General features: G+C 39.8%; 1 protein-coding gene across 1 annotated transcript in view; it reads left to right on the forward strand.

Moving 5' to 3' along the window:
* The first annotated feature begins 372 nt into the window (after nucleotides 1-372).
* Nucleotides 373-23082, forward strand: part of BMT2 (base methyltransferase of 25S rRNA 2 homolog) — a 35670-nt gene continuing 12960 nt past the window's right edge. The window contains exons 1-3 of the mRNA XM_066991611.1: nucleotides 373-817; nucleotides 12968-13109; nucleotides 21951-22124. Of these exons, the coding sequence (XP_066847712.1) occupies nucleotides 388-817; nucleotides 12968-13109; nucleotides 21951-22124 (746 nt within the window). The 5' untranslated portion in view covers nucleotides 373-387. The remainder of the gene's footprint in view (nucleotides 818-12967; nucleotides 13110-21950; nucleotides 22125-23082) is intronic.

Here is a 23082-nt window from a genome sequence, read left to right on the forward strand (position 1 = left end):
AGGGAGGTGGTGGAGTCACCATCCCTGGAGGTCTTTAAAAGACGTTTAGATGTAGAGCTTAGGGATATGGTTTAGTGGAGTACTTAGTGTTAGGTCGGAGGTTGGACTCGATGATCTTGAGGTCTCTTCCAACCTAGAGAAATCTGTGAATCTGTGAATCTGTGAAACCCCATTTCCCTCAGCCGCTCCTCACAGGACTTGTGTTCCAGGCCCTTCACCAGCTTCGCAGCCCTTCTCTGGACACGCTCCAGGGCCTCGGTGTCCTTCTTGTAGTGAGGGGCCCAGAGCTGAACGCAGCACTCGAGGTGCGGCCTCACCAGAGCAGAGTACAGGGGGGCGATCACCTCCCTGGTCCTGCTGGCTACACGATCCCTGACACAAGCCAGGATGTGTTTTGACAGCACCTTCGGAGTAGGAAGGCGCCTCGGCGGCGACGTGACGTCATCACGATACGTCACGACACATGATGACATGTCGCGACAGGTCCCGACACGCCCAGCCCGCCCGGCCGAGGAGGAGGCTGCGGACCCCCCCGGGGCCTCCAATCCCCGGCGTGCCGAGCGGGCCGGGGCGGGGCGGCGCATGCGGGGCGGGCGGCGAGCTGCCGGCTCAGCCCTCGGTCGGCCGGGCTGCGCGCCGCGGAGCAGCGGGACCACCATGGAGGCCGCGCCCCGGCCCCGGCCCGGCGGAGCCGCCGCCGCCGCCGCCCCCCCGCCGCTGCCGCAGCCCCCGGAGCAGGAGCGCAAGCTGGAGCAAGAGAAGCTGTCCGGGGTGGTGAAGAGCGTCCACCGCAGGCTGCGCAAGAAGTACCGGGAAGGTAACCGCGGGGGGGGGGGGGGGGGGGAAGGAGGAGGAGGAGGAGGAGGAGGAAGAAGGACGGGGGGGGGGGTCCCCGCTGGCAGCCCGGCGCCCCCCTCGTCCCCCGCTGCCCAGGGGGTGTGGCGGGGAGCGGGGGGCGGCGGCGGCCCGGAGCAGCTCCCGCTCGCTTCCTGCTCCTCCCCGGCACGGAGGAGGAGGAGGAGGAGGAGGAGGGCACGTCGCCTTCGGCCTCGGTGGGCAGCGCCGGTAATGCTGCCAGGTGAAGGGGGTGCGCCCGGCCGCGGGGCTTGGTGCTCTGGGGGGTGGTAGCCCGGGGGGGGGGCTTGCTTCGGGCTGGGGCGGTCTGCAGGGACAATTTGGGGCCGTCCGCAGGGAGCGGGGGGCCAGCAGGTCGTGGGTGCCCGGGGGAGCCACCCGTGACCCGGGTGGGCCCCGCTCTTTGTTGGCGCTGCTCCTTCCTTCAGCCGCGGGGAAGGGGTCGGGCTGGGGCAAGGCGTTATGGCAGAGGTGGTGCTGGGGCCTTGGAAATCTGCCCGGGCGTCGGTGTTGATGCCCCTGTGCGGTGTTGCAGCGGTGGTATTGGAGTGCTTAAAACATCACAGAAATGTCTTAAGATGAGTGTCGATGAGCGTCAGAGTTGAGATTTATTTTTCTGGAATGCGTAGCCTCCTCAGGATGACTTCAACGGTCTCTCCGACCTTCTTTATAGGGCAGGTTACAAGAAATTCATTCATTTTTTCAGGGAGTCCACCACTCTCTAGTGATGGGTAAACAGCAGGTTATGTTCCTCCAGAAGGACACCTGTAAAACGGGGACTCTTCCTCTTCTGTCACTGGTCCTTGTGTCCCTTCCAGGTCTGCGTGTGACATGTCTGTTAAAGCAACAAGGTCAGGCTGGGCTCTAGGAGTCTCCACGTGAGCCTGACCGTGGGACTTGGGCACAGATATCTTACCTGTGTAGACACTGGTCAAGAGTTGCTGTTTGTTTTGGCCTTAGTGTGAGCCAAAGCCGAAGGGAGGCTCTCCCATGTTCCCGTGCCATTTGGGTGAAGGAATACAGTACGTTCAAACATTCCAGCCCTGGCAGAGGGGTCCAGCTTCTAGCAGTTCACATTTCTCTGTTACTTCACAGTGCCTGCAGATTAAAAAAGGCAAATACTGTCACTGTTGACTTTAAGAACTGTGAACAGTCTCCTGAACTGAATTGCTTCAGATGCAAGCCTAAATTGTATGGAAGTCAGCGTAAGCACACTGCTCAGCAAAGAGTAACTTGGAATGAAAAGCTAAGTTGGCTTTTATCTTCAGCTGAACATAATTGGTTAAAAGAAAGGAAAAAAACAGTACTCTAATTTACTTCATAGCCCCTGTAAATTACGTTAGCAGAAACTTTACAGTAATCTTCTAGTCATGTTAATTTAGCAATGTTGTTTGTATCTTTAAAGAGAAGCTTTAAAAACAAGTAGTTAATCATGTCACTTCTGTACAGCAAGGAGATTTCCGCCCATTACATGCTTATCCGATAGTTAGGTAGTCTTTACAAGTAACCTGTGATTAATAGTAGTTGTACTTCATACGTTAGGTTATTTCAATTTCAGAATTCTGTTTTTGGAAGGAAGTTCTGAGTCCTTCTCCCCACATTTCTCTCTGCTTCCATCTGAAATGCCTTTGTTTTATTTTCTAATACTCTGCTGCGCTGACTGGCAAGTGCATTACTGTGACAAAATCAAAGTTGTCGGTTTGCTAAAGAAGCAAAAAAGCAGTAAATCATCTGTAATTTCTTGGTAAAGTTTGAGTTGTAACTTGAGTGTATGAAAGAAACAAGGTTAAAAAACAGTATCCTTGGTTATGCACACAAGGAAAGTCTCTTGACTCCCCAGTGCAGTGCTCCCACCTCCGTATGAAGCAGTAATAGAGCTATCTGTGTTATTCCAGGGTCTTGCATTGTCTCTTTTTAATTTATGCTGACTACTCTCACGTTTACTGGAGTTCTGTGAAGCTGGTCTCTATTTCATCTAAATAAGCAAACAGCGCTAGAATTGCTGTTGCATGGACTTCAGTGCTTTGTCTGTGTTAATTTTGTTGATAGAAAAAAATATGCTGAATGTCTTTCTGCAAGGTGTATGATTATGTTGCATAGGGTCTAGGAAACCACTTGATACTGTAATATGATCATAAGTTACTGTGTTCTGTTAGAAGTGTTGGAGAGGAATAGATGCGTCCTTGAGATACAGAGATGTTTGTGGATAGAAGTTATACAGGCTTGATTTTTAATAGCAGAGTACTTTGAGACTTCATTTGCTTTGCTGGTATTAGCAAGGCCTGTGTTTCTGTAGGCAGTTGCAAAGGTAAGTCCGTGTATTACCTGACTTGCTTATAACTGGCATTGTTGCTCTTGATTTATTTCCCACAATAGTTCCCCTTTCTTTTTCTGGAAACTGAGCCAGTACAAAACTGAGAGCAGTGTGCTTCAAAACTGCAAGCTAACACTTCTCTGAAGAAGTCACAAACTTGTCAAAGTGCAAGAGCAGTATTTTTTAACCAGGGATTCATCACGATATCTTATTCCCATTTCTAAGGAATCACTAGAGAAAAGTTTAGTCAGCTTCGTATCATCTAAAGGTTGATTGACAGATTTTTTTCTTAAGGAAAAAACGTGAACTCTTGAAGTTTATCAAAGCTGAATTTTGGCTTCTTTTTTAATTTCCGCCTTCCTGTGAACTATCTTTACCCTTATGTTTGGTGGATGGGTTTTGTATGTACTTCTGTACCGTGGCTAATGTAATGTCTTGGTCCCAGACCATGCCAGTGTATTCATGACCAAGCATTTTCAATGTTTAAAGTGGTTCAGCTTAAATTCTTTTAAGTTTGTGTAAAAGTGCATTTTCTTTCTTGAACAATTTTAACTTTTGTGCTGTGTGACCAGTACTTACCTTTTCCTGTTTTCTGGGTATTACTAATCTAGTGTGACTTTGAGTGGAAATACTGATTCTTTCTTTTCTTTCATCTCCGTTTCTTTTCATCTTTTTCAATTTCCTTCCCTTTCCCTTACACTCTCTCTGATGTTAATGAGTAAATAAAGAAGGGGAAGCTTGTAAACATAAGTACCATGGCAGACTTGGTATTTTGGGATTGCAGGATACTCTGCCTGTGGATCCTAAGGCACTATTGTGTGTCTTCTATATTTTTAGATGGTTTCATGAAGTTTTACAAATCAGTGTGGGTTTTCTTGGTGTGGAGAAAAAGAGTGTATTTGAATTATTGAAGGACCTTTTCCACGCTTAGTAAATGTGTCAACTAAATTAGCTAATCATTAATAAGTTGTCAGACTCCTTTAAGGCAGCAGTAGACACAGACAGAACCCGTCTAGTGGTTCCTAAAAATACCTCATTCTTCAGGTTAGCCTATAAGCATTGTCTTCATAAAGAAAACATTCTTAAGTGAGAACAAGCACACTGAGGTGTGAAGTGTTCACTTAGGAATATGTCTCGTTAGTTTAGAACTCACATTTTTCTGGAGTCCTGTTTCCTACCCAACTGGATTCGCTGAGCCTTACTTGCTTTACACACCAGGGTGAAATCCACAAGCTGAAACAACACCTCTCAAGTGTTTCGTTAGTCACTTACAAGAAACTTCAGGGATCTGAATACTTGACACAGGCACTTAAAAAGTACACAAATCAGGATTTTTCATTAAAAAAAATGAACAAATTAGGGTTTTTCGTGGTCTTCTCATACTAGCCTGTTGAAAAATGGGTATGGTGGAGCAGTTTTGGGGTTAGTCTCTTGCTCTTGGCTCAGTTGCCTGGTACCATAGGTGACCCCAAATTTGTGTAGGATTTTCCAGTATGCACCTTTCAGGCACCTGTAGCCCTGGGCTGGGGCATGCATCGGCTGCGGTACCCTGCTGTCTGTCAAGCCTGACAGTCGGGCTTGTTAAAGCAGATTTAGTGGTTTATAGGGAACTAAACATGATTTATTGAATGTGTGCAGTGTGCTATTGGTTTTTGTTTACAGTTGCTCCTAATAGCCAAGTAGGGTTAATTTTTACTGTGGTATAAAAATCCCTTCCTTGTACAGAAGCAGCCTGTTTTTTCTGCGAGTTGTTTATTACCTCTGTAATCGTGCAGGCCTCTATTTATCAAGTAAACATTTTCTGTACAGCCTGACACTTGGTTACAGAGAGTTTTATATATAGTTTGGAAAGATGTTTTGCAACAGCCTCTACTTCTCACTGGAAACCCTGTATTTAATATAAGTGGAAAAACTTTGAGGTATCTTTAAAGGTGTTTAGTGAACACCCAGGAAAATATTTCATAAGTGTTGTATTTATCTTTAAACAGCCTTAAGAGGTGTAGAGTAGTCTTTGAATCGCACAGAATTGATACTAGTCTTACTAAGTATTATTTACTACATCACAGAAGCTGATAGCAACATTTTGAGATGGTAGTTTGGCTCCTTAAAAATAAAGTTGAGGCTTTGGAGAAATAGGTTTTAAGTTTATTAAGAGGTTTTAGAATTCCAGAAAATGTGGAAGACCTTTGAGAGCCATGCCCTACAATAGTAGGTAGCCTGAATAGGTAAGTGGTGTAGACACTGATGTGAGAAGCGTCATTCTGAAGTCAGTTAGTTGCTTTATGGTCTCTTCCTCTCCTGTTTTTCATGAAAAGCCTTGAGAGAGCTTAAGTTCTTCCTGATATGAAACAGGAAACATTTTGAAATAGTGACATTTTTCACAGGGCAGGAAAACCTTTTTACTGAGCTCTATGTGGTATGTTAACAGTTGTAACTCCTCTCTAATGAAAACTTATGTTTATTTCTACGGTAAACCAGTTGTATATATAGTAAGGTCCATTTGCTTTTCCCCACTTGCATTAATTTCCTGGAAAAGGGAAACATTTGGAAATACTGTTAGATTTTCAAACAAACTAAATTTCATTTTATTATAAATCAAAATTGAAGGTGTTTTATGATGTAGACATTAAGATATGATTGTCCTCACAGTTTGCACGCCACAGTTTGGGTGAACGTTTCATTAAAAATCCCATATTAGTTTACAGGTTGATGGGGAATTCAGTAAAATTACTGGTATCATTTAGCTAGCCCGCAGATTTTGAATGCCCACTGGCTACAGCACAGACTTGCAATCAGTGGACAAACAGCTGTGTGTAACCTCCTCCCCAGCTCCTTTTATTGCTTTTGCAGGGAAAACAATGTTCCTGTTGCAGGGTCAGCGTGATGAAATCCATTCCTGTGGCTCAGCTGCTTCAGATTTTTGCTCCCACGTTTACATATATCCACCGAAATCAGTTTTACATTAATGTGTTTGCCTCCTTGTTGGTGTCCTTAGGGTGCAGCACGCAGTCATCCCTCAAAGCCAGGTTTGGGGAGGAGAGGGGGTGATCCTGCCAAACAGAGTCGATTCAACACCTGGGGGCAGTAATTGCCTCAGCTATCACGAATGGGCTCCCCGCTGGCTGTGTGACAGCCATCAGTCTTTAAAGTGATTTGTAGCAGATTGGAGACACAAATCATTCTTCAAGGTGATGTGAGCTGACCCATAAGAGGTGCTTTAAATAGCAGGTGAGTTGTACCCTGGACGTCTGTTTAGTGTGAACAGATAGACAGTAGATTCACACACAAGATTTTTACCAGCTACAGATAGTTTGTCAGGTAGATTTCATATTTATATAGATAGATACCAGTATATTGTTTTGTATATGTGTGTGTGTGCATATATGCATACGCAAGATTTCTGCACTTTAAAAGGTTTAACTGTGAAATATTTCAGGTAAGTCCTAAGAAATGTAAAGTAAACGCTAGTCAGACAAGAGAAGAAATATTAGCTTAGATTGCTTGAACTTTGTCCGAGTTGAAGTTCGTGCTCAGTATCTAGACATGTAAAACTGGGTACAGGCGAAGCCAAAAATACCTAATGTCTTTCAGATGTTGTTTTAGTAAGACAGATGTTAGTAGATTTCTGGTTTATCTTGTATATTCTGAAAGTAGTAAATAGCAGAGCGTTAGCTAAAATTCCTCGTGTAATCAATCACTGCCATAGCATCCAGAGATGTAGTAGTACAGCTAAATTCCAACTGATGAATACTGTTAATAAAGAAATAATGTCCTGTGAAGTATTCACAGGAATTCGATTTCAGTTTTTGCCTAGTGGACAGTGTAGGATTTCTTCTCCCATTTACTGGTTGGCATGATTTAGAAGCTGCTTTACTGTTTCCAGCAAGTACGTGAGAGGCAGAGGGCTTAAGAGAGCCTCTGAGAGACTAAAATGAGATGGATTTTTTTCATTCCTTAGAGCATTGCCATCAACAACAACAAAAAAGAAAGCTCAGAGATCTTGCTAGGCGTTGCTATGGCTAGCAGCCTGTCATCTCAAGTTATCCGGCATTGTCATGGACACTTGTTAAATGTGGGCATAGGTTTTCTTTTAACAATGAGCAATTCAAAGAGTTTTATTAAAACAACTATACAAATATGAACATGTCACTTTTGTTTCTGTCTTTCACTGTTAGTCAGTGTTTTAAGCTTATTTTTTTCCCTCCATAGGAGCCAACAAAGGTGTGTGCAGGAAGGTTTTGTGCTGTTAAATAGATGCAATCCACGCCCTTTTCATCTACCTCTGAGTTTTGCGTTACCAGTTGATACTAGGATGCAGGTGGTCAAGACTTCAAACCCTTGTTTTGTCCTTTTTTCTTTATTGCAGCTACTAATTACAATTATAACTTTCCAAACAAGGAAAACTGGAATTAGAAGGGCCGTTATTTTCAAGTCCTGAAAAAAAATATTTTGGGGAGTAAGGGAGGTTGATTAAGATGTAAAATGACATTGCATCTAGCTGAATCTTAAGTTCGTGGTGTCAGTTACATCAAGGGATGCAGGCGATACATTCTGGTTTGGTGATGGACGAAGTGTCTTGCATTTGCTTTTGAGGTACTCTAGCCATCTCTGTCTGGCAGTTTTTCTGAAGTGCAGTGAGGGAATTAAGGAAAATTGTAACTACAAAAGTTACCCCTGGGTGCAGATTGTATGTTTAGCTTCATATGGCATAACTATTTTATCACTGGATAAAACAGAATGATTCAGATCAGTTGTTTGGGTTTTTATCCCATGCCAAAGTGATAAATACTGTTTTTAGCAAAACTGAGCTCTGTTTCTTCTATAGAGAACTGTCTTGAAAAGACAAATTGATTTGATTTATTCTGTCAGAAGTCTTAGTTGAAGAAGAAGAATTGACTAATTTTTCTATTTATTTAATGTACCTTAAAAGACAATTTTAACAATCTATAAAGAAACATCTTTTAAAAGTTTAACAAAAACGGTAAAATCTAGGATGGAAGAAAGCTGAATTTTGGGGAGTCCTTAACGTATAATTGTATAATTCTTTCTTCTTTATTAAAAATGTTTCCAGTTGTTAAAACTTACAGCTAACGTTAGTTGTCTCTTGCTGTTCCCCACAATTAAAACTATCTCGTAATTAGGGTTATTTAAAAATAACTTGTACGTGACTGGCTCATTCTCTGAGACAGGCTTCAGTGAGTGCTGCCTTTGGGGGCGTGAGCGGCTGCTCTGCGTGCAGGAGTCGTGTGGGTGGATTTGAGGGATTCGTCTGCTCTAGGTAAACACGACTGGGTTTTTGGTTTTCTTCTCGAAAAGGTCGGGCTGTGAAGAACCTCCTGGTTGGTCACTCATTTCTTCATTGACTGAATTGCTAGAAAGAGGTGGGCTTGGCCTTGTTTTGTTTTTAAAGGAGGAGTTAATCTTCAAGGTGAAGAAATTTTGGGTAGAGAGGAGAGTAGACATTAAATACCTTCAAAATAATTAGACCATGGTGATTTGATAGGTATGTAAAACTTCTGTTATGCGCTGGCCTTATAAATCAGAGGCTTTTCAGCTGGATTTTGGCTTAACTGGTTCCTTTATGGAGATCTGAGATGTGTAAAGATCTGAAGAGTCAGTGCTCGAAAGAGGTTTTAAATTGCTAAAAGGTAATCGTCAAGTGCCTAGTGAGTATGGTGAGTAGCCTTAAACTTTGTCATGGTATGGTCATGAGAACTTGAAATGAAAAGTGTAATGCATTAGGCCAAATATTAAGATGTGACAAAAGATATGAGGCCTTTTTTTTTTTTGATCCTTTAGATCAGCTACCACAATCTCTTATTTAGTCTTATTTAGTTTACGGATTTAGTGATTGCTTAACAGAAGATCTATTTTTTTTTTTTTTTGAATAAGCATTAGTTTTGCTGTGGAACCTTCCTGTACAATTTACAGTCTTTTTGGTTACACAAGCAATGATTCACAAATAATTGTTTAACTGCACCAGATTTAATGCCGTATTTGCACATGGATTATAACACTGTTTGAAAATATTAATACACAGCTCTGCTGTGTTCTGGGTACCACTTGAAAATCAGATATTGCCAGACCTGTTGTAGTCACTACCTCAAAATGTGTCAGCAGATAGGAATCACCATTTGCATTTCCAACTCAGGCAGTATTGGAGCGTGATTCTGGAATTCAAGTTCCTGTAAATTTGCCTAATGCGCCTGTCTGTGCTTTCTCAAAACTCATGCTGGAGAAGAATGTGGAAAACAAACCAAAATAACTCCCTGCCAGGGTACTTGCTCAAGAGAAACTGAACCTCAAATGCTTCTTTGAAAGTCACTGCACAATGATGTCAGGCTCTTCAGAAAACCTTTTATCTGCGGTTGTTCTGGAAAAGGGCAGACAAATGGTCGTCATATCAAACCCAGTGAGTCAAAGGCAGGTGCGTAGACAAGAATATAGGACAAGTGCTGCAGAAGTATCTCCCTGCACTTGCTCACTGTTCTGTCTTTCAGTGATTTCATGGTCTAGGAACTCCTGACTTAGAAACCGCATCTTTGAAGTTTGTCATGGATTTTTTTTTCCCTTAGTTTGCCAAGCTACGTAAACTTTAAGCTAAATTATGCATTTTATGAGGAAACAACTTTATGCATAGAAGCTGCCCTTTTATGCTTTTCCTGGATGTCTCCTCATCTTGGAACAACAAAGCATGGTTTTATATTGAACTTTTCCATTTCACTCATGATCATGGGGAGTCCTATTCTGCTTTCATCCATTCCTTTCCTGTGTCTGTAAGGTGTTCCTCAGGCAGAAACCATGCTGTATTTATCCTGTGTTGCCATTTTCCCTACCTTTATAGATACTTTATTGATAGATGAAAACAAACCAGAAGTGCACACGGAATTGACTTGATATAGGATATGTGATGGAATTATTTTGTGATGAATTTTTCACATTGGTTCTCCATGTCTCTTGTAATGGTCTGTATCGTTCAGTTTTATTTTCTTGTCTGGGTGCTAAAAAAGTTGTTACTGTCATAGGCAATTTTGTTGTAACCCAAAGTTCACATTCTGGGGTGCTGGTAGTCAGCTCCAGGTCTGCTGCTGTATACCTAAATTTAAGATTCTTTATCTTTGGACTCTTGTCCTTCATTTAGTTTTCAGAAAGGTCACAGAATGGTTTGGGTTGGAAGGTACCTCAAAGACCACGCAGTTTCACTCCGCTGCCGTGGGCAGAGACACCTCCCACCAGACCAGGTTGCTCAGGGCCTTGTCCAGCCTGGCCTTGAACACCTCCAGGTACTCGGTATCCACAGCTTCTCTGGGCAGCCTGGTCCCGTGCCTCACCACCCTCTGAGGGAAGGATTTCCTCCTAACCTCTAATCTAAATCTCCCCTCTTTTAGCTTAAAAACCATTCCCCCTTGTTCTATTGTTATCTGCCTGAGTAAAAATTCGTCCTTCATATGAACATCCATGCTTTGTTAGAAGAAAAAAGCAGGTGGGTATGGGAAGAGGAGCTGGGGTCAGGAGGCACTGCTGCTGTGCTGTAAGAAAGCCCTGGCTAGTTAAGGGCATCTGACTTTTCTGTATTTCTTCCCCTGCATCTATCCTATTTCTTAAGTTTTTAAGGAAAAAGTGATATTTGGAAATAGAGCTGTTGTCTAGGAATAGACCAAATGGATGAAAAGAAGAATAGTATTAAACTTAGGAATTCATATTGGTGATGTTTTCCCTCAGTAAGTGTTCACGTGTTAACTTTTTATGTTTCTATTTAGCCTATGTTTTCCTCAAACAAAGCTCTATCAACTGTGTGTCATTCGTTTTACAGTTACCTAGCTCATGCAGTAAGGTTCAGTGTCTTGTGGCAGAAAACCCGTGGAACTATCTAAATTGCATCCCAATTAAGCAGCTATTAAGAGTATACTTTGGACTGGGCTAGTGCTTTCTGCCTCGATGCTGTGCACGTTCAGCACTTCTGATGTAAGAAATCAAGTTCCCAAGAGCTGTGTTTGTTTTGCCCTCTTTGCTGGTGGGGCACTGTGTCTACCATTTCTTGCTCTCAGTGCTAGAATTTGTCCTGTCCTGCCTGACTGCTTCCACGCGAGGCCCTTTCCTATAGAGCAGCTCTCCCCAAACTTGCATTGTTTGGGAAATATGAGGCTTTCTGCTCACCTATCTTGTTAAATAAAACAGTATCACGTCTACTCCCAGGCCTTCCATCTTGACTGCCATCTCATCCAAGGCGATGTAAACACCTAATTTGAAACATGACTCATTTTGATGATTGCATGAGTGTGCTGATGATTATTTTTGAAGAAGAGAAAATAGTTGTGACATCCCTAAACCGAACTTACACAGGCAGAAACCTGGATGTCTGGCTTAGATCTTCTGAGTGTGCAGCTATCTGTCATACCCAGTCTTGCTGGAATTGGAGGACAGATGGGGTGAGCAGTTATTACTGCTTTGTACAAACGCAAAAAGAAAAAAACAGTTGGGACAGAAGGAAATCTATTACTGCTAATTAAAACAAAGCACATCAAAGGAATTCTTGTAAATGGGTGAAAACCAGAAATCTCTTACTGATACGAGGACAAGTCATACTGTAAGCTACTTTCAGTCTTTAGCAGACATAGTCGGGTTATGCTTGGATACACTTTGTAAATATTTCTCTTTCATATTAAGGTGCTGCGAAAACTGGTTTTGGAACCATGTCGTTAAAAGCATGTTGCTTGTCGGAGTTGAATCTTAAAATGTAGTTCTACTCTTAATAACTTGCTGTTATCTGTATCAGCTTATAGACGCAAAATTGGTAGATAAATATTCTGCAGATTTATGTAAATCGATACCAGGTGTGTGCACACATTTGTGATTAAGAAACACAAAATGAATTAGTGAGGATCGTACTAGTGAGCATGTTTTTTTTCTCCTTCATAGTGTAGAAGTGTCCTTTAGTTAAAGTATACCAAGAGTTTTCACGCCGTAGAAACCTCAGTAGGAATTGTGGCTTGCTACCAGTAGCATTTATCTTGTTTTTGTTTGACAGTACATTATGTAAAGCAAGCTTGAAGAAGTAGGTGCTTCCCAGCAAAAGTGGGAAAATCATGATGTTTAATTACTTTGAAGTGTCAGAATTTAACCTGCAAGTCTTCTTTTTCAGCAAGGTGAGGAAAGTGAAAATAAGCCTGTCCCTGGATATTGGCAGGTAAATTTATCTGATTTTTTCGACTGTAGTCAGTTTGATTCTTCTGCACTGTCACCTAGATGCTAACTGGGTGAGACTGACTGCACAGGCAGACACTAGTGAAGCCTTGAATTCCTTTTCCAGTGTATCCAAAGAAATCTATAGCCTTGAATAAACCTTCAGTTAAGCAGTTTTACATGTAACATCATCCAGGGTAGCTGCTGTGAACAGGAATGCGACTACGAAGCCTTTCAGTCTTTCATTTCTTAAACTGTTTGTCAAGTTTAATAGCTGTGCACAGAAACCTGAAAGCAGAACTTCCTGGTAACTCTAATTTCGCAGAACAAACTGAGCAAAATCCATATACTGAGAATATTGCTAGCTTCTCAAGTACCTGATAGTCCCTTCCTTCTCCAAAACGTGGAATTTTGTTTTTAACTAGAGAAATAGGACCTCATTTTTTGTTTTTAAATGCAGGTAAAGTAATCTCTTACTACATTTATATAACTTCTTTTAATTGGAAGATGGGAATTTTGCCATCTACAATAAAGCAGCAATTGTCATATCTTGTGTGCAATTAGATACGTGTGCGTTGTATCTAATGTGCAATTTTTTGTTGTTGTTTTCTTTAGTGGGAGACTTTGATAAGATCTGGCGTGAGCACTGTGAGGATGAGGAAACTCTCTGTGAATATGCTGTGGCAATGAAAAACCTTGCAGATAATCACTGGGCAAAAACTTGCGAAGGGGAAGGCCGGATTGAGTGGTGTTGCAGGTAAACCCTAATGTATTTGAAAGATGTGATTGCACATTTCTATTTACAATTCTTTATAATACAGGATTTAAGGTTTTTTTTGTTGTTGTTTTTCAATTTTTAAGATTTGTTCTATAAAATGTTAATGGTTTATTGGTTCCTGAAACAAATAACCGTCTTACTGTTCCAGCTTATTAGGGATATGTAGCTTATGAAATGATTTCTTCTAATGTGAGACCTCAAATGCATCTTCAACAATGTTTTTTTTCCCCTCAAATGCTGAAGGTGTTTGCAAGTAGACCAATGAAGTAATTTTGTCTGAACCTAAACTGAACTAATGTAACAAGTGTAGTTCAAGTTTAATGTACAGAGTTTGGGTTTGCTTTGTGCATAGAAGTGCATGGATTTTAAACTTCCTACATGTCCTGATAACAAAATCATGGAACGAGTTCAAATAAATTATTTCAATCTTTGAGGAAACTTTAGGAGGATAAATGTTAGTCACTCGGGATTCCTACATAAAGTTGAGGCATGCCATGGAATCTGTACAGCAGAAAAAAAACCAATAGTTTGGAAATTTAACCTGGAGAAGAATTTATGCGTGGTCCTGCCTTTGGGAATGTCTGCAGACAGATGAAGATGCTGTACATCTGAGAGACAGACATACAGTGACTTTACTCATCTAGATGTTTAGAAAACCTGATTTCCCATCATCGTATTACAGTTCTTTTAAATGATGTGAGCTAGAGGAGGTCTATCAACTACATGTCATTAAGTCTTCGTAGGCATCTGTTAGTCTGTTCTTAGAATGCTGCAGTGATGGAGCTCTCCAACTTCCCTACAATCTTTAAAATCACTGAAGATTGAAAATAAATAGATTAAATATTAACAAAGTACCATTCTGTTCGAGTTCTGGAATAGTCACACTGGAGGTGAGTGTTACATAGTAATAAGCAAAAGACAGTGAAGAAAAGCAGGCATGGTATCACTCGATTTAAACTTGTAACACAGGTCTTTTGATCCCAACCAATGAACAAAAAAAAGAGGGGGACACAGACTGTGAAACAGTTGGTGTAGAGTACATCACTTTGATGGCAAATTGAGATGTTCTGTGCCTGCTGGAAATGGAGCAAGTGATAACAAGCTCATTTTCTTTCTCTTTACAACAAACAAATATTTGAAAACCATTCCTTTATGTATCGATCGTTGATTCTTTAGGTTAAGAAAACAGTCAAGTATTTCTTACCCTTTCCTGGGCGTGTTTTGTGTTACGTTGTCTCATCTTCAAGAGAGGTGAATCAATTTGAAAGAACTATGCCCAAAACTGGATGCAGTGTCCCACTGGCATCGTCAGAGATAAATAAAATGAAAAAATACCATCGAGGTTGTACTAAACTCTTGTTATGCAGCTGGCCTTGTTTGATGGGTTCTCTGGTGGTTTTCTTGGTTGTGTTGGGTTTTGTGTCATCGACTTATGCTCACTTCTGATCCACAACTGTGAATTTCTTTTTTACAGGCTTTCTCAGTTGCTAGTTGTTTCCTGGTGTTTATGCTATTCATTACTTCTGTAGAGATGTTGATCTTTGTCTCTTTACTAAATTACACTCTCTTAAATTATGCAGAGTTCTAATACTGAGATTTCTTGCAGCTTCTCTTCTGTCCAGCTTGGCGTCATTTGCAGAGCAGTTGAGAGGAATACTGACTGTTCTGGTTATCTGTGCGAGCACTGATTGTACTGGACCCAGGACTGATTCCCATGCTACATTGCTTGATATTTTTTACAACTTGATTGTCAACTGATCTGTGAAACTTTTTCAGTAAAATTATATGCACTTTATTTAAAGTAATTTCTGCTAAGTAGTATTCCCTTACCTTGTGCTAAGCTTGCCTGTTTCCCTGTAGGACAGGATAATGTTCCTTCCTGACAGTGGAAGAACAGTTGATGTCCTTTGTATTGAAGCATTTTGACACTCTCGCTTGTTTGTTTGTTGGGTGGTTGGTTTTTTTGGTAGTTCCCACAAGACCTACAGAGTAAACATTTAAATGTCTAGCTTGGGCCTTGCAGCATAAACTAAGAAGAAAATCCACCTGGTAGGAGACACTAAAATGCTCTGTCTCAGTATAAAGCTTCTTTTAAAACATGGACCTTTTCAGCCTGTAGAGTCCAGGGGTCAGGAAACTTACATCGGGGAAAAAAAAAAAAAGAGGGTTACTTTTCACATTTTTGAAAACTGATGCCTGGATGGCTATATACCAAAACACAGCAGATTGACTTTGTGTTCTGCAATTTTTTTGTTCCTTATCAAAGGACCAGGAGGTGTGCCAGACAGGTGGCAGGCCCCATTTTCCTTACTCCTCCTTGTGTCTAATTGCTTAATTGCACGCAAGAGAACTTTACGTGCATGAGACTTCACGGAAAGTTTTTGTTCGGTGCTTTAACTGTCTGTCATCATGACAGCAGGAAGGTAGCTGATGTATTAGATGAAATTTAATATGAGAGTGGAATGCTGAAAGTACTTGGGAACCACTGGTGTATCTCTGCTGAAGAAAGGATAGCTTGGGTTTTCTTGGTTTTCCTTTTAAGGAAGATCTTTTTAGACGTATGAAACAGAAAAGTGTTTTTTTCCACTAGATTGAAAAAAAAAATACTTTTTTTTGGTAACCTTTCCTTCACTTTTCTTGTGTTCTTGTATAACCAGATACCTGATAAAGTAAACCAGAGGATACAGAATAACCATCGGAGAAGCCATGTGTACTTCTTTTCAGGATCAAGAATAACTTTCCTGCCAGGTTATCCGTTTGAAAGTCTTTCTAGTTACTTAGTTGAAGATACTGGCAAAATGCGTATTGTGAAGTTAGTTCTTAAACCAGGTGACATAAAACTTACACTTTTACTTCATTAATTTTTATTTATAACTGCACATATTCAGATTCTAGAAACTGTAAAAGATAAAGCAGTAAGGGGTAGACTGTGCTGTTGACCATCTGCTGCCTTGTATAGGGCCATTTTTCTTTTATTTATCGTTCCATGGCAATACTATACAATTGCTAGCATGGGGGAAGAGTGCTTAAAACCTTGTCCCTTTCTAGATACAGCCTAGCTGAGTGGTGTTGTAAAAAGCCTGGACTGCACTGAGCTGTCTTTCCCTCGTTTTCTTTGTATATCTTTAGTAATCAAATGCAAAGTAGCAAATGATATTTGGAAACTAACGTTTCTGTTTCTCTTTCATTTCAGTTACGTTATGACAAAAAACTTAAACTGAAATGGGATAAGATTGCATTTACCCTGAATAATTGTCGTAACTCTTAATTTTTGCTGTCATAGGTAGCCTGGTGAACCTTTGTATGGACAATGAATGCCAGCCTCTTCTGGTTCTGGTTAAACCAAAACGAGCTAGACTAGCAGGTTTGCTTCTTTCTGTTGCTTTTGCATCAGTGTTAAGACTTGTGTTGACTTGGCTATTTTTTTAAATAACAAAAAGCAGAATCTGCAATTCTAACTAGCTAGCAATAGCTAACATGACAAAACATTATCTAGACCTGCATTTTTTGGTCTTTTGACAATTTTCTGAGTAAACTGAAGAAATAAGGTCTTGATGAAGTTACTTTTTAGGCAATGCAGAACTGCTTGGAAAAACTTGTGGAGAATAGATGTTAAAATCTTATCTTAAATATTTGTTTTACTGAGATGGGCTTTGTAAGTGTCTGTCCCTGCATCTATTGCCAATCAATATTTTTATTAACAATCTGCTAGAATACAGTCTGTTCATAACATTTGCAAATGGGACCAAACAAGAATTGTCACTCTGAGGGCAGGACTAAGATTAATAATGATGTTAACTATACCAAATACTGTTAACTATGCAAATACAGGCCAGGAGTCATTGGTTATCTGTCAGTCTTTTAGAAAAGCATTTGGATTCTGTAGCAGACCACAAGCTGAATATGAAACACTCATGGGATGCTTTTTTCCCACAAAAGCAATGTTTTGTTTTTTTCTTTCAGCTAGGCTGTCTTAGTCATTAGTCAGATCTTATAAGATCTTTGAAAATAACTACTAGGTCTGTTTAGGATTGAAGGATAGAATAAATTAATGTTTGAAGTCTTTACAGTGCTGTTTTGTAGCTTTTTTGATGAATGCACTTAGTTGAGCAATTCACTTTCAATAGAATTAGTTAGAAGGGAGGTGGGGTAAAGAGGAGAAGGGAAACTATTTAAAATAGAAAAAGGATTTAATGCTCATTGTGCATGTTTGTATGACAGCCTTTATTTTTCCTTTTAAATACTTTGTTCTGACAAAACCGTATCTGTTTGAGTGCTAGAGCTAATTAGAGCATTGATCATATGATAACTGCTAACTATTTTCAAATTCTTGGAATCCTCTGGTAGTGAAGGATATTGCCCCCAGAACTTGGTTTGTGGTGTTGGGGGGTGGACACAACATTGGAGAAATGTCTGATTACAGACCTGGCTGTGTTTCTCAAAAGGATAATGTCTCAAATACCTGGAACTGAGACCAAGTATGAAAAATAAATTGGGAGAATGGGTTGTATACAAGTTTCTCATCTTGAACTTTAACAAAATATAATTAAGATAACTTATAATACCTAGTGCTATCATACAGGCTGAATAAAGGATTTCCTTAACCTAAATCTGTATGCCTATGACGACAGCAGAATGTTTTCCAGCCATCCTGCACGATTAATGTCTCCAAGGGACCTTAAAAACTCTCAATTTCTTGATTTTCTTCAGGATGAGGTAGGGGAGGTTAAACCTGTAGAAGAGCTCAAACATTTTTTTTCAGGCCAGCAGTTCTTTCAGTTGAGTTTAGGATACTTATTTGTAAATGTGTGGGAGGACAGAAGACAAGTTTTTGCAGACACGATGAGAAGTCTAGACTTTTCTTCAGCTCTGATGGGAAGTATGTTATTTCTCTATACCCTCACTGAACTTGATTTTTAATATTACATTCTGGTTAGTAAGTAGTGTAAGGAATGTAAGTAAGGCTCACCTTTTCTTCTTTGAAAAGCAGAAAAGATGGACTGTGTACTCTTAGCCTGCAAAGCTGTCTCCTTGAAACTCTTGAGCATTCATAAAAAGCTATCATCAGAAACTGCTCTTTGCCAAGATAAAAAGTGACCAGCGTTAATTTAGTTGTTAGTTATTACTTGGCAAGAAAAGTAACTATTAATTCTTTCAACATATTTCAAATTTCATATGGTGTTTCTTTGGCAATTGAGGATTTGAAACATCACCCCCTCCCTAGTTTTTTATATTCTATTGAAACACATGGTTTTGGTTACTGTATTCTACAACAAAGCTTTTCTTTCATAGCTGAAGAGTATGAACAAATGATTTATCTCATGAATATGTATCATACTCTCTAACTGGAACTTCCTATATGTGTCCAGCCCAAATGGGACTGGGGGGGAGAGGGCTCAGAGAGGAGGCTGTTCAACTTGAACAAATTGGTTATCATTTCAGATTTGAAGTATAGAAAACAGATTTCACTGTGGAAATACCTGGAATTTTTGTATAAGCAAAATATGAACTTCACACTTTACCTGTCTCTGCCAGCAAACTTAAACAGTTTAGAACTGAAAAGTTTATTTTGCTGGTTTGTGTAAACTGTAGCAAGTGTTAGCTCAGGTAGCATTTGAATTGCACAATTCTTCAAAAACAAGTGTGTTAATTGTAGAGCTAATATATCATCAAAGAGCAGAAGCTTAAATGTCAGTTAGAAATGGAGTCGTGGCAGTTCTCAGAGTTATAAAATAGATTCCTTAATTTTATTTCTCTTTGTAGGTAATTAAGGGATAGTCTATTCATTACTTGAGACAGTTGTTAAATGCAGAGTCTTAAGTAACTGCATACTCAAAACCACAGTGTGATTGGTGATGGGGTTTTAATAACCGTAAAGTTAAACGTGTGGCTGCATCAACAAGTTACTATAAGGGTAACCTGCTGAGTGCCTTACATTTTATTAACTACTGAGCAGTAGGTGCCAAGGTGCTACCCCATCATATGTGTGAGGTCCACTTCCATGAGGGGAGTAGAGAGACAGCTCCTGTGAGGCTTTGGGAAGAAAACCCTCAGCGGTTATGAACTGCCATCTTAACCATTTTTTTGTTTGTTTATTGTTGGGGGGGGGGGTATTTGTTTGGATGGGTGGATTGGATATTTTGTGCTTCCTTGTGGCATGGCACAAGTATGCAGACAGGATCTGAACATGAAGAGTTTTACCCAGTCTCCAGCCGCCTTTTGACTCTAGCCCCTCTTGTCCAGCAGCAAAAACCCAGGAGTTGATGATGCCTCTCACCATAGTTGACTTTGGTGTTTCATGACATCAGAACTCAGTTGACGTGAGAGAGAGCTGTAAAATAATGGGAAAGAAATACTGAATTACAGCAATACCAACTACGAGGAAGAAATAGGTTCTTCATAGTGACAGGAGAAGTTATCCTACATTTTGCAAGTAGATTATTCTCCTGCACAGCAGCTCACAAGTGTTAACCTGGGCAGCATGACAGCCTGTAGCGACGGAAAAAATTGCTAACATCAATAGTTGAGCAGAAGAAACAATACATTCCTCCCAAGTTTGTGGATTTTTTTGTTTGGTTCTGATTTACCTGTTGGTGTTGGTAGCTGTATAACATTATTTAGCCAGCTGTTGCTTCAGAATGCTTAAGAAGAGGTAACAAGAAAAAAGGCTTTTAGAGTAAAATTAAGACACTGCAAAATGCTTACAAAGTGGTAAGGTAGCTGTAACAGGGTGAGGAAGTGGATTTTCCTGAGTTTATCTTTTCTTTGACTAAATGACACACAGCTAAATAGTTATAAAAGACATTGTCTCTAAACTGATTATATGCTCGTGAACAAATAATTTGATATACTGTAAAATACAACTTTTATTAGCATAGCAGTAATAAGTCCAAGTCTTTTTCTGGGGTTTTGGTTTTTTTTCCCCTTAAGTTCAATGATGGACTTCTACTTTAACCTTGTTAATTTTAGAATTATTGTCTTCGTGTATATGCAATCTCTAATGGAGTTGGTATGATTTCACAGTTCATGTATTTGGGATTATTGTAGCCTGGACTGCTGGTATTGCTTCTGTGTGTGATCTTGCTCAATACTGCCAAGGTGTGGATCTTATAATTTCTTTAGTGTCTTTTCCAGCCAGCTTCTCTTTGGTCTGAAAATAGCTTTGGTTACTGAGGAGTTGTAAACTTGTTGACTATGAATATAATTTTTAATATGTTTGTTTCTCATAGGGCTGTTTACTACCATAAGGTTACTGTCTGCATTTTAAACTTTTCATATTTACTGCAAGAATGCCTAGGGCCTGCTTAAGCAAGTAAGACTTGCTTGTACTTTGATTTTGTTAGGCACGGGTCAGTTTTGATCTCAAGGCCATTTAAGCATGTCAGCACAGAAATGCATACAAGGTAACTTAGTTCTTTCCTTCACAGCAACAATTAACAACATGGACACAATGGGCTACTGTAATTACATGTGTACGGATTCGGGGCAGTCATTCCCTGGCAGCTTGGGGTAAAGTGGTTTCTATCTGTACCTGTTTGATCATATGTTTCTCTTTATGAAACTCAACAATAATGACAGTTTTAAGCTTGTTCCTTCACATTTTCTATGGTGGATATATTTGTTACCTACAATATCACCAACACTTAGATAAGGCCTCTGTATTCCAAGACCTTGTCTATTTGTGATTTAACCTGCTATATTATACCAACATGTCTTTTTCCTGAATCTGGGAGGTGAAATACAAAGCAGGATAAAGATAATACAATATAAGGCGTTATTAAACTAAATTTGAATTTGTCTTCTGGAACGTTACCTCAAACCTCTGCAGATTTTTTTAGAGGAAAATCGAATGTGTTTCAAGAAAGTATCATAAAAATGCGTTGTTATGAAAACATAATTTGAACAAGTACTATTTTTGTTAAACTTTTCATGCAAATGCTTGGCTGGTGCATCTAATTAAAAATACTGCTTTGTGCAGGGTGAGTCAGGCTTTTTAATTTCACAGCAACAAATTGTTTCCATTTCTAGTTGTATTTTGTGGACAAAACAATTCGGTTATTCTCTGGAACATATGCTCGTGTCTCTTACAGTAATGCTGACTACTGGCTGAAGTATGCAGGTGCAATTTAACTCTTTTGATAACGTTCATTCCTTTAAACTGGTTAACCTTTCAGTTCATGTGTGACTGAATACTTTGTTCTGTTTCTTAACTAGCAAAATGCTTAAACAGGGAAAAAAATTAAAGCTAAAATAAGTCTTCTGCAATAATACAGCTACTGCAGATGCTATTTTAAAAAGGAAAAAAAAAAGGGGGGGGGCTCTAAATTAGAAACAGGTATAAATAAGTTAGGCCATAAGCCTGGGTTGTATTCACTTTTTTCCACATTCCTAAAGTGCACTGCAAGACACAGATGTTTCAGAAGTCCCTGCATTTAGGAGGAGCTTAGTTAAAACTGCGCGTATGCAAGCATGCCTTGATAGAGAGCTGTGGTGTTGAGGTGATAGCTGAAGTTACCCGCTGGTGATGTTCTGACAAGACATCTGTTGTCTTGCATTGAAAGCTTATCCAGATAAAGGTAATTTGAGTCTGTTTACGCAACTGTGACTCACAGCCTGATATTTGGCAATAAAACACCTATCTGTTATTGGGGGTGTGTCACGTCGTTCCTAAAGCTGACTTTCCAAAGTTGCAGTAAAGCCGAGATTTGTTCAAAAGATGACAGAATTTGTATCTCTTAAACCTCTGTCTTGTGTTCTGTCTACAGTAATGACCAAAAATACCATTTTATTTTTCTGGGGGAATTTTTTTTGTCTTTTCAGTGTATGCCGAGAATATTTTCAGAATGGCGGGAAAAGAAAAGCACTTGAGAAAGATGAAAAAAGAGCACTTCTTGCTTCGAAGACCACTCCAGCCTTAAATGTTTCCCAGCCTCCCAAGATTGAAGAACCCTTACCGAGCCTTGGCTTGACAAATCATGAGGCTATAACAGAAGAGTAAGTTTTACTTGTTTTCCAGACTTATTTTCCTCTTTGTGTGATGAGACTTAGCTGCAGTTTTTTCCCCATAATATATTAGAGAAGTCTGATACATTTGTTTTTCTAAGGGCATTTTCATGTGAATATATCCATGCCTAAAGAAACAGTTGAGCTGTAGTATAAGTTTTGGTGGATGCAATAAAGATTGCTTGAGAATGACATCTTAGTCATCGCCATTTAAGTGTTAGAGTAATTTTGCTTTTGTATGTCATTGTTGTGCAGTGCAATTTATATTAAAGCTTGAGGTGAAATAAGGGAGACGTTAATTAAGTTAGAATCTAATGGCTATTCAGTATTGTTGAAAAGTCAATTGCTTATGTAAGTACCAAGTGGCAAATGTAAATATCAGAGCACTTAAAACTTTCTGTTCATAAATAATTGCAGAGAAACTCTTGATTCCAATTATATACTTCAAAAGCAATTTTGAATTACAACCCTTAATTTTAAATATGCTAGTGTTCCGACGACTGGCTCTGCAGAAGTTGCACTATCCTTGAAGTATTCCCTAACAACAGTTTTAACTTCTGTTTTTAACCTTCACTCAAGTAAGAGTTTTATTTTTCATATTCATGAGTAGCTTTTTTATTTCACTTACAGTCCACACTATTTTTTCCCTAAAAAACAAGGCTTATGTTTGTGACGATTCCTTGTGTGATGTGAATAACTTAAGTTTAAAGGAATAAGAATGCATAAACACATTTCCATTAAATGTTTTATTTGACTTGTTTCATACTCTGCGGACAGTTGTAAGAACTGGTCCGTGAAACAGTTTTCTCTGCTCTGTGAAGAGGGTTTCTCGTTACTGTAACATGTCTGGAGTAAGCAACATTGCTGGAGTAAGCAACAAATGATAGTAAGGTTTTTAGTAGTTGTACAGACCTTATAGAAATGGGGCATATCTGTTATAAATCACTGC

Source organism: Anser cygnoides, chromosome 1 (genome assembly GCF_040182565.1).
Source record: "Anser cygnoides isolate HZ-2024a breed goose chromosome 1, Taihu_goose_T2T_genome, whole genome shotgun sequence".
In the NCBI taxonomy this organism is placed as follows: domain Eukaryota; kingdom Metazoa; phylum Chordata; class Aves; order Anseriformes; family Anatidae; genus Anser; species Anser cygnoides.